Here is an 18065-nt window from a genome sequence, read left to right on the forward strand (position 1 = left end):
GGGTTACCATAGTGACAATTCCACATCCACATTTTACATCTGCTTGTTCAAATGACTCCTCGAGATAGCGTGATTGTAATCCTTAACTTTAAAGGGTGAACTATGAGCCTTAATGAAGGGACTGTGTTATTATGTTGTATCAAGTTGGTGCAGGATGACTTGCAAGTTGTATACAAACAGTTCTTTAATGTGAATGCAGTGTTACATCAAAATAATTAGTATACAGCATTTGATAGTGTTTTTTTCATGGTTAAAGTCTGGCTGTTCATGACTCACTATGCTAGAGGGAAGTCCACTTAGACCAAAGGTTTTGAATAAGCTTTCCTGCAGTTGGCACCGGATCCTACCCGTGCTGATGGTGTTTGTGACTAACGGATGATTCTCATGACTCCTTTTCTCCAGAAGAAACTGAATGTTACCTTTCCAAAAAGCTCACAAAAACAATAACCAGATGACTCTTACTTTTAACTTTATTTCCTTTTTTTTTTTAACTTATATTTACTCAAGCATATTTTTATTTATTTATTTATTTTAAGTTGATGAGCCATACTGTGAGTTTATGGGAAAGAGTTGTTGAAGCTAGGCTAAGAGGAGAGGTGATGATCAGTGAGCAGCAGTATGGCTTCATACTTCCTTTAAAGAAGAAAGAGATAAGGCTGAGATGGTTTGGTCATGTTCAGAGGCAGGATAGTGTATATGTTGGACAAAAGGTGTTGAAAACGGTTCTTCCAACTCCAGAGGAGGTTCATGGATGTAGTGTTTTGTTTTGTTTTTTGTTTTTTTTTTTCTGGTTAAAGTCAGGCTGTCCATGACTCACTATGCTAGAGGGAAGTCCACTTAGACCAAAGGTTTTGAATAAGCTTTCCTGCAGTTGGCACCGGATCCTACCCGTGCTGATGGTGGTGTTTGACTAACGGATGATTCTCATGACTCCTTTTCTCCAGAAGAAACTGAATGTTACCTTTCCAGAAATCTGACACAAACAAAAACCAGATGACTGTTACTTGTAGGGCAAATAGAACGATGTGGATGAATAATGCATTTTTATACTAACTTTAGTTATGTAAGTGTTGTTTCACACAGATGAAATTGTGTTAATAACAGTCAAGGCAGAGATAATGGCATTGGAGCACTTTTTCATGAAGAAGAAAATATTTTGATTTGTTTTTTACATAAAAAAATTAGGTCATTTGATAAATGAAAAAGAAAAGGGTTATTAGAAGTAATAAATGATGTCTGTTATCTCTTTAACAGGCTGGAACTGAAAATCAGGTGCAGTTCAACAAAGACTGAGTCAACTAAAGCTGAAAAATAATCATGTTTTTTTTTTTTTTTCTTCAAACGAAGCATGTTTTCATTGTCTATTTGGATTGTCATGTGGTGCAATCATAAATATTGATAATTTTATATAAAGTTTTATCCTGAGTAGTATTTGACAAACTTCTGACCCAGTCCAATGTGTTTATTGTGCCTAGTTTGAGGTGTCTGGTTTTCCCTGCATCCAAAACAGTTTTGACACTCTTCCAGGTGGCCTCAGTGAATGGAAAATCACTAGGATTGCTGTTGAAGCTAGGCTAAGAGGAGCGGCAATGATCAGTGAGCAGTAGTATGGCTTCATACTTAGAAAGAAGAAAGAGATAAGGCTGAGATGGTTTGGTCATGTTCAGAGGCAGGATAGTGTATTTGTTGGACAAAAAGGTGTTGAATATGGTGCTTCCAGCTTCAGTGGAGGTTCGTGGATGTAGTTTGTTTTTTTGGTTTTTTTTCTTCTAAAAGTGTCTTTCTCACATTTAATGTTAAAATGGTCCCTTTTTTTTCTTAACAGGGATGCACTGAATCTTCTGAAAGCATCTCCTGCTCCCAAAGCAGTGCCATCTGTGGTAGCCTCAACTCCTCCAAGTCCCATCTCTGCTCCAGCAGCCAGTCCTCTACCTCCAGGAAGCAGACCAAACATACCTCCATTGTCTGTACCGGGAAAACCAGGAGCACCGGTGATCACTCCTCACACATCCTCTCAAAAATACTCTTACATGGCGCAGTTTCTATTTCGGGTCGTACTAAGAAACTGCCAGATATCATTCAGTCATTTGGGGATTTGTCGCTTTTGGCTAAGAGGATGTAATGGGATTGTCTCATCTCAATCACTATTTCTGCATGGTTAACTTTTACATTGCTGCTGTAGATATTTATGAGTTTCATTTGGTATAGTTAGTGGTATCCCGTAAGGTATTGCCTGTTCATCTCAAAGATTGAGGATTCTTTTTAACCAGCCATTAACTATCAAGGCTGCCGTCAACATTTATTCATTTCATGGGTTTTTGGAGTCATTAGCAGACACAGCAGTGAAGATGTGTCCACCATATCAGTGTTGGCTCTCTCAAAATGTCTTTTTTTTTTTTATCCTTCACTGAATTATTTACCTCCCCTTCTTCCTCCTTCATATCTCCAGGGAACTTTCACTGAGGTTCCAGCTTCAAATGTCCGTCGTGTGATTGCTCAAAGGCTTACCCAGTCAAAGACCACCATCCCCCATTCATATGCATCCATCGACTGTGACATGGCTGCTGTCATGCAACTCCGCAAAGATCTGGCCAAAGGTAAAAACAATGAAATGAAAAAACTTGTCTTTTTATTAACACTGTTGTTGTCCTGCAAGTGGTATCTCCCTTAATGCATACTGACAGGTACATTTGTAAGACTGCTTATCTGTGAAGTTGTGGATTTCAGAAAATTAATGTGATGCTTCATTCAAGCATTCAGCTCGTAGTTCATGTCCGTTCCTGTATTTCAAATCAATACACACATCTGTGTTCCACAGGGGTGGTGACTTTTGTTTTATGGACAGGTAAATTATTGTACTTGGCAAATGATTTAGCCAATTGTGAAGTTTAAATGCCTATCCATGAAGCAGTACCCCACAAGCAAGACCTGCAGTATATCTATGGCTGCAATAGAGCCCTGTTCTCAGTATCACAGAGACAGTATGGCATCATAAAGAGAAGTAATTTAGACAAACTAAATCCAAAAAGGAATTGCAGTCAGTTTCTCTTGACAAAGGGCACAACTTGTAACTTTATTTCTGTTTGCTGTGCTTTTTGTTAAGCATCAACAGTATCACTATGTTTTGTGTACTTGCCACATTTTACTTACTCAGCATGATGAGTGTGCACATGCTGTATGGATTCTTAAGAGGGGATTTGTGAATGGCTGAAGTTGGATTCACAGGGCTGACTTCTACTGATGAGATCTAGGAAAGAGCCATGTCTACCAAAGCCATTTCTTAATTTTCTACAGCATAGTATTAATACTTAAACATGTTTAATCTGTTGTTGTGTACCATGTGATAAATGACAGTATTACTGAATTTTAAAAAAATGCTATTAAAGGCCTCTAAATACAAGTCAAATTTATTTATATAGCACATTTAAACCAATAGCCGTTGACCAAAGTGTTGTGCATTTCAAATAATCAAGTGACATTTAAGAACTGAAGTATAAAATGAGAAAACTTGAGTAAGAAATGACAAAATAAAGGTAGTCAGAACTGAAAGCCAAGGAATAAATGTGGGTTTAACAGTAAATGTAGGGGCAGTGAATACCACAGGGAAGATAGATTGTTACAATCTTATAATTTTTTTAAAAAAAATACACACTATACACATTGAATACTGTAAGTCTGATGCAATTCTAATATCAAATGAAGCATTGGTTGAAACTAGCAGTGTGGTCATTACTTCCTCAGCTTCACAACCTTCCCTAACAACGGTTATTGAGCAAACAGCTACTGCTTGTGAAACAGAATTTTGGGTGTGTAATTTGAAGGACAGTTTCCACCACAAACCATTCACTTTTGCACATAAAAAGAAAAATATCTATCCTTAATGGCTTGATTTTCTAAATGGATCCTGTGACTACTTCAGGACATTTTTTCATGTTGATTAAGTAAGAGTACTATGTCAGATTCCAATTTTAAAACACTTAGTTTAATGCTGTGTCACGTAATTGGCCTTATTTAGCTCAACTTTTCAGCACAGTCAAACAAACAGTAAATCTCTTTGGGTCCTGTCTCTGTGATAGAGGAAATGGGATGGCCATTCCAGACCTATTAGCAAGGTTGTGTGTGTACGGAGGGATTCTCTCACCGGTTGTTTTTGTGGACTCTCATTGTTCTCGACCAGTGCGATTTCACGGTTAGCTCATTAATCATACTGCTCACAGCATTCAGAACTGTCTGGTACTGCATTATTGGCCACTAGTAAAAGTTGGCTCTGATGCCAAGCCTGACTGCCCCAATGTGTGTTACACATCAAGCAGGGAATGAAGCAAATTCGCATCAGTGAGTTTGTCATAGAGGGGCCTCTTCTGATCAGCTGGAGTGAACAACAACAATATATTGCATTTTTCCCTATGCAATAGCATGTGTAATGTCATGCACTTGCAGTTTGTTTACATGGAAATTAATTCATTTAGAATTTCCCCTCTTTAACTGAATGTTTTTTGATAACTGAAACATTGCAGGTCTTGTACAAGATACTCGACTTTCACTGTGCCTTGGCATTTGGAACCATAGGTTTTTAGCTTATCCAGCTTTCCGCTTGGCTTAGATCTGATAATAATAAGCAGAGATTAGGTTATTCTCATAAATCCTCCTTTGTCCTTTCAGAACAGATTAAAGTGTCTGTTAATGACTTCATCATCAAGGCAGCAGCTGTTACACTCAGAGTAAGTACTCCTCATTTGTTGTCATTTGTTCCTTCAGTGTGTGTAATTGCTAAAGATGGGTCATCTGTTCATCTCTAACCCTGTATTTTTTAGAACATTGCAGTGTTATCCATAACTTTAATCTCTTCCAGTGCTCAATAAACCATTTGGACACATGTGTCTAAGATGTGTTGTTAGATTTAAAGAATATGTGCAAGGCATAGGACGTTGTGGACGATGTGGCCCTCCTGGTAATGTAGTTATTCCAGCAACATTTCATAAGAATATAATGACTTACTTATTTTACACTCTAAAATACTATTTTATTATACTAATATAAAATATTGTGTCACATTATTGCCACTTCCCATCCTCATTTTCAAGTAAATTTCATGGCAAAGACACACACATCTACACACTTCCACTCGACACTCTCTCTCCCTTTCTCTCTCTGTCACACACACACTCCCCCCACAAGAAGAATGTTGATTTATGTACCCAGTTTTGAATTTTTGTGTTCCAGATGATTGTTTTTTTTTTCTTACAGGTGCGCCAATTGGTGATAAATGCACTTCTGTTTGCACTCTATCCTTTTATTATGACTTCCTGTCGTGCCTTAGATGTTGTCATATTCTATGCCACATAATATGTAATAACTTTAATAACACGAATAGAAATGAAGAAATAAAAAGATGAACCCTCAACGAAAGGAACCTACAGAGAATTTATAGAGCTAATGTCTGTGCAGGTTCTCAGTCATCCAGGTCATTGTAGTCTAAGGAGCTTGGAAAGAAAAGCGTCTGGACTTCTTTAAGTTGCTTGAAGATGTTTCACCTCTCATCCGAGAAGCTTCTTCAGTTCTAAGAACAAATGGGTGAGAGTCCCAGATTTAAGCCCCATGGGAGTGTCACCCCAAGAGGGACAATGGACCCCCTTATGATCCTCTACCTAATTACACGAGCCGAAGTGTGAAAATGGTAGGTGTAGGTCACAATCAGCCAATGTTTTGGGTGAGCTCATTGTGAAACCTAGCCCCACCCTATCATATGATTTCCTGAGGTCAGATGACCCAGGATATGAGTGGGCGTTAAGGCATCTGGGAAGGGATCTCAACACTGGATTGTAGATTGCAGACAGTTGGTGTCTGCCATCTAAACACAAACCTAAACAGAAACTTAACAATGTACTGTATGCTGTACAGTGTAGCGAGGAATGCTCAGACCTCCATATTGGAGAGACCAAACAGCCACTTCATAAACGCTTGGCACAACATAGCAGAGCCACCTCCACGAGACAAGACTTGACTGTCCATCTGCATCTAAAGGACAAAGGTCACCCTTTCAAGGATGCCAATGTTCATATTTTGGACAGAGAAGACTGATGGTTTGAAAGAGGAGTGAAAGAGCCATCTATGTCCACTGTGAACGACCATCTTTGAACAGAGGCGGTGGCTTACGACACTTAACTGTCTGCCATCTATAATCCAGCTTTGAGATCCCTTCCCAGATGCCTTAACGCCCACTCACATCCTGGGCCATTTGACCTCAGGAAATCAGATGATGGGGTGGGGCCAGGTTTCACAATGAGCTCACCCAAAACATTGGCGGATAGTGACCTACACCCGTTTTCACACTTAGGCTCGTGTAATTGGGTAGAGGATCATTAGGGGGTCCATTGTCCCTCTTGGGGTGACACTCCCATGGGGCTTAAATCTGGGACTCTCACCCGTTTGATCTTAGAACTGAAGAAGCTTCTCGGATGAAAGGTGAAACATTTTCAAGCAACTTAAAGAAGTCTAGACGATTTTCTTTCCAAGCTCCTTAGATTATAGAGCTAATAAGATAAGATACCTTTATTAGTCCCACAAGGGGAAATCTTGAAAAAGCAAAATGTGTTTGGCACAATAGTGAATTCATATCTTAATTCTGATTGCAAAAGCTACCAAAGCAACACAGGCACTGTCACATTCACTGTGTTTTACTGTTGGTCTAATGTATTTGTGTACCTCTCAAATGTCAAGCTCATTTGCATTACCACTAATATTTTATTATAGGGGCTCCACTTCTGATGAGTATTTGTTAAAAACACTCAAAAGATTCCCAGTTTAGAGCAGGAGGAGATACAAATTCAGCCTCAGGGGATCACAAACTAATGGTCTTCTAGTGCCAGTCACAAGCCCAGATAAAGTAGGAGGGCTGCATCAAGAGTGAGAGTGTGAGTGAGTGTAAAATCTGTGCCAAATCAAATATGTGGATCCGTAGCAACCTCTGTAGAAATAAGGAAGCAGCTTAACACACCTCAACTGAAGAGAGCTTATCTCTTTTTGTCTTGATTTATCCCTGATAACATGAGGACATGAGGTGACCTTTGACTCCTGTTTCCTAGGAAATGCCAGAAGTGAATGTGACGTGGTCTGGTGATGGAGCCCGTGCACTTGATTCAGTGCATATTTCTATTGCTGTGGCGACAGACAAAGGTCTCATTACTCCAATCATCAAGGATGCTGCAAACAAAGGAGTCCAGGAGATCTCATCTAATGCTAAGGTAAAGAACTGGAAAATAAAAGAGTTGAAGGCAAAAAACAACTATGTGTAATCATTGTTCTGACATGCTATGAGTTAATGTGAGATTTAGACTTGACTGGACCCTAACAGATTCTGGCTGGAACTTAATTAATTCAGAGTAGCATCATTCAATCCTCATTTCCACTCCTTCAGGGAACAGAAGTTGTAGTAATAACATTGTGTTTCCTTGGAGTTGATTCACTCATCACAACAAATACATTATGGAGTATATGTACACGCCCTGTAGAGTAGCCACTGAACCAGTGTCAGAGCACCAGTAATAGATCTGAACAAGAGTGTGGTAATGACTTACTAGCTACAATACAAATATCATTCACAGAAACCTCCTTAAATAGGGCTCATGAGGTTGCCCTGGTGGACTATGCTGTCACTCCCTGAGGCAAAGGCAAACCTTTGGTGCTAGGTTCAGTGGAGGTTCAGTGGGGCAACCCCTGTTTAGACAGTCCTTTACCTCTAGCTGAATTAACATAGCAAATAAACAACTGGTCATATTCGGAGTGCTGTCAGTGAAGGTACGTAGCACACACACCAGACACAAGACAAGCTCCTCTATTCCTCATAGGGGGGAAGTGAGAAAACGGAGAATCTCAAAATCCATAGAGTGCAGTGCCACGTGCAGACGTTGTTTTCTCCATGTGGTGGTTAGTTCTGAAACAAAATCTGGGAACATGGGCAGATGGTTTTTGACCATTGTGTACTCTGGAGCTTGGAAAACCCCTTGAAAGATGATGTTTCCTGAACAGAATATTTCTTCTTTTCTTGCTTTGATAAAAATAAATAAATGCAAAGCAAAAAGTACTGCATGGAAAAGTCCAAATTAGCACTCTGGGCAACCTACGCACCAGCTCAGTGGTGGTGGCTAAAACAGTATTTGTAGTTAAGTTAGCATCAAGTCAGCAGATAGCAGAGCTAACTAACCAGATGAACCTGATATCTCCCAAGTGTTGTACAAAGTTAATCAACTGAAAAGGAGAAGCACTTTATATCTAATATAAAGGCCAGTAGATTTGGAATTTGATTTTTGATATCTGGAGAAGAGATCGATCAGATATGGTATATGAAGTAAAAATGGTCTTTTTTTTGTTTCATTTTTTGCTTTCTCATAAACACCTGGGAACAATAATTTGTTTCCAAGGTTGCTCTGAAAATGTAAAGCACCAAAAAAGATACTTAATGAAAAGAGCCACACACTTCTATCAAAGACGCATGCATCACAAATCGATGAATTATAAATGACTTTGAAATAGACGATGATAATAAAAAATATAATGTTTGACATGTAAAATTCCCTAAAGTTCAGAGCCTGTTTTTATGACTGTCTTATCTTTGTACACATTGATGTTGGATTCATCAGCTACCAGTCATAAAACCTGAAAATGCAAAACTCTTTCCATAATCAAGAAGTAGAGCTGACTTTTAGAACACTTATGGCTCTAATGACACAGTGTTGCTTGCACATTATCGACATCACAGCTCAGTGTCAACACATGTAACCTTAGCTGTTGCAGTGACAGTGGTGGAAACCGTATTAGTATAATAGCATTTGTTCATGCAAGAGTGCTAATTTAAACTTGAGAGGGGTGAAAGTACGTTTGATTCACGGTGCATATCTGTGTATGCCAGTGATAGTCAGCAGGTGGTTGGATTTAGCAGTGGGTGTGTGATTAGGTTTTAGACATACTATTACTGTAACTGCCTAAACCCATGTGATCAGTTTTTGCAACAAATGTGATTGCTCAAGATCGGGTGCTTCTGTTTCTGTTGACTTTCACTTTGACTTTGACTACCAAAACCAGAGGTGAATATGTGTAAACAGTTGTGTACACAATACAATTTTACATTTTTCATCAACCTATTGAATACACATAGCTGCTTGCTTTGAAATATGTACATGTATTATTATATAGTTTGTCTCCACTGGCTGCCGTGGTGGTCCAGCTCAGACCAGAAGCGCTGCTATGTTTGTTAAACACTTTTGCATCACTAACAGTTCCTTTTTTATCTTTTGTTCCTTTTTGCGTTCCTTCCTTTTTCATTATATTGAAAAACAATTGTTTTCGTTTGTTTTTTTTCTTTAGAGAACTAAAATTAAAGTGGTCAAAGTGTTCTGTTCTTTCTAATTATATTGCTAATGATTTGTTGTGACTCCCAGAAGACAATGTATTACTTTTATAGTGATTGTCTTAACCTATTTTGATTATTTTAGTTCAAATAATGTAATATTTGTCAGTTGTTCAGATGCCAGATCAGAATGTTTCAGTACTAACATACTTGCATACACAACAGCTGCTTTAAAGCATGAGTAGTAACACTGCACACATGTCACTCCACCTAAGCCTTCAAAATGCTCTTTACCACCCACAGCTATTCAATTTATTTGTGCTGCTGCTTTGAGGTAAATGTGCATTTGCTGGTTTTCATAGGTCTCGAATTAAAATTAACACAATGTCTGAATAGAGCACTGCTGGCCGTTGATTTGATGCAGAGGAACATGACTGTTTTTGCACTTAGGGCTCTTATCATAATTGTACCGACCATACTCTATTGTGTCTTGTGAGTCACTCTCAAGTTTCCGTGATGGTTATATCCCACCATTAACCTTTTAAGAACATTTCTATTCAAATAAGCCAATAACTTAGAAGAAGATAAGTTCAGTGCTACATTTTAACAATAAGCTCTTCATTATTTCAACACAGTCTGTGGTATAATGTGGAGCATGTACTTTTATAATGTTTTACTGCTTGATATCACCATCCTTCTCTGAGAAGGTTGAATGAGCCATGTGTTTGCACTAGAAACAATACCTTTTTCACGCTTTGTTTCTCAGTTATATTGGGTTTTCTCCAAGCTTTTCAGACAGCATTCATGCTGTGAGAGAGCAAGGATTCGCATAACCTAGCTGAACTAATGTATTACCAGATGCCTCATCTGCAGTTCTGGGTGCTTTTCATTCCCGTTTCTTTAATTTACCCATGCACATTAGGATAGTAATTTATTTCTGTGAGGACCATGGTGAACATTTTAAAAGTGCAATTTCAGTTTTGAATTCCATTTGCGTTTCTTTATTCTGTCTTTTCGTTTTTTTCAATGTCAGACATTGATTTTAATATTATTTTCATTAGTTGTGTGGATGCCCTCAAGGGCATTGAGTTCCTGTTTCTCTTTATTCTTTATCCTTTATTCTTGTCGCTTCCGTACGTTTTTTGCACCTTAACTACTCCCTCAGTTTTCAGCCGATTTTCTCAGTTCAAACTCTAAACTGTTCTGCTCTTTCCGGCTATATCTTTTGGTGTTTATTGCTATTATACTATTTAAAATATTACACTTTTTTCCTTTAATTTGTCCCATTGAAATGAATGGAAAACTTCAGAAATTCTGCTAAAACTTTCTTGTTTTTGAAACTTAACTACATGCTCATACTTTCACATAGAAACACCATTCAAACTTTAAAACGTTCTCAAATGATTGGGCTATTCCTGTGTGTTTCAGCTTTTTCATATCTGTTACCGTTTTCATTTAATGCCTCTTTAAGTTTTCAGTTGCAGCTTTGTGATTTTTCACAAAATACATGCGTTGTTATGGTTGCTATGCAATTAACTCAGAGTGCTCGTCCGTTCTGAATTTTCTCTTCATGTCTGAACAACTTCTTGCTACTTGCTCAATTTCCACTCATCCCCCACAAATTATACATCAAAATGTAGGTATTTTTGCTGGCTTTAAGACAGTGTCACTATAATTATTGTGTGAGTTACGGTTTTTTCACAATTTGCCTCGAAGTGACACAAGGTCTCAAAACTCCCCATTCAAAGTCTATGGGGAGGTTGTGAAACTCAGAGCTGAAATACTGAAACTGAAGGCATTTTCAAATCGTCATTTCTCCTTAACGAAGCGAAGTTAAGACATGGGGCTTGTGCCAATTCATCTTCAGACAGTGCTGACACTCACGGTCTAAGCTGTTTTTACAGTCATCTTACCGTTGAGCCATAAATTACGTTTGTTTGAGGGGTGGAAATCTGTCCTCCTTTCATTTTTCAAACTCCGAAAATGAATCCGTTTCTTCTCTCGTCATATCTCCGCGACGGAGTTACAAAGAGCTATGAAAATCGCAGTCAAAGTAAACCAAAGTCCGCTGATTCACCCAGTACAAGAATTATGCTTCTATCCCACCTAGTTATTGAGTTACATGACGTTTTGTAACTCCAAAAAACGGCGTTTTTCGCCTCTTACCGCGATCTAATTCTGACTGCTCATCATCCTGTTTTCCAGGCGCCCCGGGCTCTTTCCCAGTGGCGCAGTTGGTAATGACACGGGTCTGGAGCCCAAAGGTCGTGGGTTCAATTCCACCTTGTCCACATGTTTTCTTCCACTACAAATTAATACACTATCACAGACCTGTAATTCATATTGATAATTTATTACAATTCGGCAACATTTTATGATTTTGGCAGCTTTTCTAATATGGATCTCAGATTCTTGTTAACGCTCCATGGCAGAAATACATACAAGTACACAGCCTGATGAAGCAGACAGAAGCAGTACCTCTGATTGGTGGACTGAAATTGAGCAGAACCAGGTTGTTCTGCCTCTTTTCACCAGAAAGTTCAGTGTTTTCTCGGCCTCTTCTGCTGTTTTTAATAAGAATTTTCAGCTTTTTCACCTTTTTTCAGGTATATGAGAACCAGTTTGGCTCAGTGAGATGAGTATGAGATGAAATTCTACTGATTTACCTCTTTTCTGCCAAATTGTCAAAGGAGCTTGCAAAGAAAAGCGTCTGGACTTCTTTAAGTTACTTGAAGACGTTTCACCTCTCATCCGAGAAGCTTCTTCAGTTCTAAGGTCAAATGGTGGAGAACTGAAGAACTGAAGAAGCTTTTTTTGCTTTTCACCACCTTTCAGCAAAAAAATTCTGCTTCTTCACCTGTTTTCTGCAAAATTTTCAGTTTCTTCACCGCCAGACAACTTTTTGCAATTTTTTAACTTTTTCAGCTTTTTTCAGCAGACGTCTTACGCGTTAAGGCATCCACACAGCATTTTCGCAGGAAATGCAAATTTTTCTAGTTGCATTTGTGAGGAGCTGAACCTTATTAGGAAAACATTCTTTTCTGTATTTTGTGTTGCAGACTGTACAATAACTAACAGTTAATTAGTACTGCACATGCTTATGGTTTTATCTACATTTCCAAGTCTGTTGTGTATATCACACATGTATTCTGGCTATTGTGTATTTGATCTATTTTATACATCAAATGTATTTATTTCTTTAAGAATATCCATCTTGTGTTTTTATAGGCTCTGGCCCAGAAGGCTCGAGATGGGAAACTGCTTCCTGAGGAATACCAGGGAGGCTCATTTAGGTAAAGTCATTATTATAGTCAGTATTTTTACCAGGTTTTCCTTTTTATTTTTAGTACTGCTGTCTCAGTTAATTGCTATTCAATAGACTTTTTTGTAATGTGTCAAAAAGTGGTTCCTGTGATCTATTAATACTATTTCCCCAATGTTCCTTTGAAACTCAGTTATAAGAATAAGCCATTATACATTTCCGCATTTATGATTAAAATCTGGTTTCACAGTGAGCCAATATATTATGCATATTCTACATTTCGTGTGAGCCTGAGCTGAATGTGTTCTTGGGCGACAAAGACCATCAGTTACTGTTCATCAATTGCAGAAGTGTGAAGGAGGGGGGCTTTTTAACTCATTAGAATTAATGGTGTCATTTAGAAACAAATGGGGTTTCTGTGTCAGGCAGAAGCAATGGATTCCTACGGAGACCACTTTCTTCGTCCTCCTGAGGATATACATTATGTCTATATCCTTCACCTATTAGTTTTCCATTCCCCTGAACCAGAACTCCCATTAATGCAAACATCAGAAAGCCCTCAGGTCATTTTTGCACAATATTTAGGGGCAGTTCTTGAGCTGAATTTTGCTGTAGTAATCTTAACTGCTTAGCGTTTTATTTTAGCAGCTGTCTATCAGATGTTGACAAAAAGTCATTCATTAAAAGTGATAATATTCTTTTTTTTCTTTTTTTTTTTAACCTAAATAAATTTGTTTTATAGCCACTAATGCCTGCTTAGTTTTTATTTATCGTCTTGACCTTTTATTATCTTCAGCTAACTTTGACGTGCTAATATGCGTGCTATCTTTTTCTCTTTTTATCCCACAGTATATCTAACCTAGGGATGTTTGGAATCAGTGGCTTCAGTGCTGTGATTAACCCGCCTCAGGCATGTATCCTTGCTGTTGGGACGTCCAGGGCTGAACTGCACCTCTGTGAGGATGATCAGACCCTATGCACCAAGCAGCTGATGACAATTACGTTGTCCAGTGACGGGAGACTAGTGGACGACGAATTAGCATCACGGTTTCTTGATAAATTTCGAGCCAACCTAGAAAAACCACAACGCATGGCCCTGGTGTGAAAAAACAAACAGAGAGAGCTTTATAAAAGGCACTTTATAGATATAGGAAGAAACACCTACATGACAAAGCCTGGCTCATGGTTTTCACAGCCAGAGAGCTCTTAAACGGTTGGTTTCCAATTAAGGCTTACAGAGTTAGAATTGTACATAATTAAAAGTTCATTTTTTGGACTACTTCTGACTGATGATCAACCAGGCTTTGTGATGTAGGAGTTATGGGGACTCAGCTAGAGTGGAGGAACATTCTTGGTGCCAAATTACCAAGAAAAAGATTATTCTGCCACACTAGTGTTGTGTACATAAAGTGTTTCAAGTCCAGCTCAACTGCTGTTTCGCAGTCAAGTGTATCTGCTCGATGTCACTGTTGGTAAACATGCAAATAGTTCTCTCAAAACTTCACTATACATTTCTACAACAAAGCTATACATTACTGAACAATACAACTGGCAGTATAATTTCCATTTAGATTGCAAAACCCACGTAAAATGGTTTCTGTTACAAAATGTAAGAATCTAATTGATTTATTATTAATTTTCCTATTAATATGTTTTAACTTATTTAAAATCAACTACACTGGAGAACAAGTCCTTCAAATTCAGCTGTATACAAATCAAGGTTGCCAATAAAACACATTGTTCAGTCTTAAAATGTTTGTGTGTGTGTGTGTGTCATTAATGTTTTTTCCAGATTTTCAGAAAGTAGCAGATTCACAAACTTGATTACACAAGTGTGTGTTTCTGTATAATTAGAATCCAAAGAGATTACATAGTAATTATTTTTTAAAAGCCAATTAGGATAATTTGCTGGGTTGAGTGTACAGGTCAGGTTCTCATGGCAGATGCTTATCTTTGCTTTAAGCGTGGGAAGAACAGCTGTCTCTTTATATACTACCAGTAAGACAAAGCTTATCCTAAATATGCAAAAGCATATTCTAATATTTTTAAAGCAGGAGGAAAAAAGCTGTGGTTTCAAACATCCACTGTGGGTTAGATTTCCATTTTATCCACTATCAGCCTTGAAAGGGTTAAAAAAACAACAAAAAAAAAAAACGGTTGCCTTGCACCTGTTCAGCTGAATTCAGATAGATTTTAAGTCTGAATGTAAATTACCCGAGGTGAATTGTGGAATAGGCAGGTTGCAACGGTACCAAAGCAGACTTGATTTGATGTTGCTATGGCCAGGATTAAAGACAGAGGGGGGGGGAATTCAATTTTATTTATATAGCGACAAGGTGTAGGCTGCTGGGGGATTCCCAGCAGCCTACACCTATCGTGGCATAACCAATGGAGGATTCAGGAGAACAGTGAACACAAACTCTAATACCAGCCTTTCCTTTCTCATTTTTCCTTCACTGCAAGTCTTCCGGCCCTTTACAACCTTTTCCTAATAACAAGCAAGGACATTTCGTGCTATGGTTGCTGTGGCATCAGATTGAGAGGGAGACATAGACACAGAAAGGGGTACTTAGGAACAGGGGGTTGGTTGGCATAGCCCAACTGTTTTATCCACTATGCTCACCTCTGCACACACACTCCCTTTCATTAGTTACCAAGGCAACAGAAAATGCACTTAAGCACAAAGAGAGTATTAGATAAAGTGGTAGTTGTTAACATTTCTTGTTTCAGCATGTGGATATAAACTTTACTTTTCATCAACATTCTCACAGAGATGTACTAGTTGTGACAGTCAACATTAGAATAGAGTGGCCTATTGTTATTATTGTACATGTACCATAAAATTGTGGGTGCTCCACACCAACTGTGCAGGAAACATAAATAGTAAAACAACAGAAATAAATGACATGCAGGACTAATATACAAACACTATTGACTAATTTAGTTTTGTCAGTTACATTTAGGTTATTAGGGAACTGAATACTATATCACCACATCTGATAGTATTTCAGCCTCAGTCGAACCCATTCTTCATCTCCATTACTTTTTAATGTATGAATGATGATGAATATAAATAGTTTTGCATGTCATCTGTGCTGATCTCACTGCTGAGTATTTATCACTATGCACAATTTACCCGTATGCTGAGAAGAGATGATGTGCCTTTACAGATCATTAAATATCAAGTCCAATGCAGCACAACTGATCCATAAAAAGCACCAGCATCTATACAAATATTTGTATAGAATGAATGCATTGATAAATTGGGCTATAATGTTATGATGTATCTTTTTATATGTGCCTCACTGTTACAGAACTGAATGTCAATGAGGGGAAATCTTGCTGTGTTCGGCCTTCGTGCTATTGCAGATTGCGATCAGTTTGACAACTGCTGGATCTGTTAAATAAAGCAGCTGAACAACGCACTTCGAGATATCAGCTCTGCAGCAAAACAGAGTCTGAGATTTCCTTGGCTTTCTTTGCACAGTTTGACATTTAGTCCTCTGATAGCCACCCCGCCAGTCTCTGCCCAACGATCTTATTATATGTAACAGCTGGATAAGGGAGCTGCATTGACAGCAAGAATTAGATTTGTTCCCACTAAGGTTTTGCTGAACAGTTTTCAGGGTCTTGAAGATAATACAGGGGCTCAGGCATATGTGTAGGTCAGGCCAATGGACACACAGCATGGTACTGAGTGCTGGAGGCAGTTGCTATGGAGACCAAAGAGAACAAGTGTGCACCTCTTGGATGTCCTTCAGGCACTTGGTCCAAAAAATGTGTTGGTCCAAAAGCTGTAATGGCTGAATTCCATGTTTGAGGGTTTTCAGCTGCATATAATGAGGGATTGGGACCAGATCTTGTTTATATTAGAAAAAAAAGGCATAGGGGGAACTGCAGTCTCTTCAGTTTGAATCCCACTCTTTCCCCAAGCCATTCAATCCTGGAGATGTAGATTTCTTCATCAAGTCAAGAAATAGATAATTATTGGAAGTATAAATTAAGACTTTTTTTTAAAAAATTTTTAACAGAAACCATGATTTAAAGCAAACCGTTAAGGTTACATCTTCTGTAATGCACTATTCTTTTGCCTGCTTTATTCTGGTCATTTATATAGGGAGGGCCACATGCAGTGCAGATTTACATTGTACAAGCAGGCAGGCTAATCACCGCAGCTGGCAAGAGGGTTGCTCTCATCCACATTATCTCATGCTCAAGTTTGTTCAACCATTGTTGACAGGATTTCCTCTGGTCTCCCCATTTCCCCTTACGACCAGGACTTCTTTATTCAATCCTCTTTTAAATATGATACGTTTTGTTTGCTTAACCCAGCTGTAACACTACTACTCTATACTTCCCCTTCTTTTTTCTGAGTTATGCCACATTTAGAACTTGATGTCATTTCTTTCGAAAGGCGTAAGTTGCTGCTGAGCTTAAAGCATCCTGTTTCTTTCTTCTGAAAGGAAACACATGTAGCGTTCCCAGAAACCGAGAGATATCTGCAAACATTTCAAATGAGACTTACTGAGGCTTATCTTTATGCAAACTGAGGGTACAGGTGACACAGGACATTCCATTTGGCTTTACAGTATGCTGTGACACTCACTATCCAAACACGGTCTCTGCTGTCCCAGCACCCAAACAGAAGCAAGGCCCTTGCTTTGTTGTTGTTGCAAAGCCCAGCCTTTTGAAGCGGTCCAGTCATGGTCCCGTGATGCTGGGAGAGCTCACTCAGCTCGACACTCTGCAGTGTGAGGCAGAGCTCGGCCAGAGATACACAATGAGGACACAGTCCTAGCAACCTCCTAACTTTATTAAGTTTATTAGACAAAGGCAAAGAATAGTTGTTTTGGGGAGAATTGGGTAAAAACACAAACTTGCTATTTTTGTCACTCGCAGATAATTTGTACAAATATTCAACAGTTTCAAGGGGATAACTAAGAAAATACTAAATATATAAAAGCAATATTGATAAATGAGACCGACAGAACCTTAGTGTCAAAATAAGCTGTACAAAAATTGGTTCAACATATTACAAAGTGGTGGTACCAGGGATGAAGGGCCCTTTTGACTGCAGAATTGGCAAGTTATTGGCAAGTTGCTTTTTATTATTTGACAGAGTTCAGCTCCAGGCAACCAGGAGATGAGCTTCATCATGCTGAGACAACACACACAAATATAGAAAGAGTTCCTGTGGTCGTCATACTGTACAGCCTCACTACACCACATACTTTACATCACTCATATTCATCACATGTTTAGACTGTGAATGTTGAATGTTTGTCTCACTGCTCTGCACTTATTTGGACATCTTGCAGTCTCTTTTAGCTCAAATTCCAGTAACGGCTCTGGTCGAAAGGAAAAAGGCACGCTGCCTAAAAGGAATTCTAAGGAGTTGCCAATATGCAGCCTAAATTACCACAAGGATTCCCAAACACGGTGTCAGCGTATGTGTGT

At 38.6% G+C, this 18065-nt stretch overlaps 1 protein-coding gene across 1 annotated transcript in view; it reads left to right on the forward strand.

Moving 5' to 3' along the window:
- pdhx (pyruvate dehydrogenase complex component X) overlaps positions 1 to 14361 on the forward strand; it is a 32081-nt gene extending 17720 nt beyond the window's left edge. The window contains exons 6-11 of the mRNA XM_026176405.1: positions 1826 to 1991; positions 2450 to 2597; positions 4663 to 4721; positions 7086 to 7244; positions 12575 to 12639; positions 13458 to 14361. Coding sequence (XP_026032190.1) covers positions 1826 to 1991; positions 2450 to 2597; positions 4663 to 4721; positions 7086 to 7244; positions 12575 to 12639; positions 13458 to 13713 — 853 coding nt within the window. The 3' untranslated portion in view covers positions 13714 to 14361. The remainder of the gene's footprint in view (positions 1 to 1825; positions 1992 to 2449; positions 2598 to 4662; positions 4722 to 7085; positions 7245 to 12574; positions 12640 to 13457) is intronic.
- The last annotated feature ends 3704 nt before the right edge of the window (positions 14362 to 18065 follow it).

The sequence above is a fragment of the Astatotilapia calliptera genome, chromosome 7 (assembly GCF_900246225.1).
Source record: "Astatotilapia calliptera chromosome 7, fAstCal1.2, whole genome shotgun sequence".
Lineage (NCBI taxonomy): Eukaryota > Metazoa > Chordata > Actinopteri > Cichliformes > Cichlidae > Astatotilapia > Astatotilapia calliptera.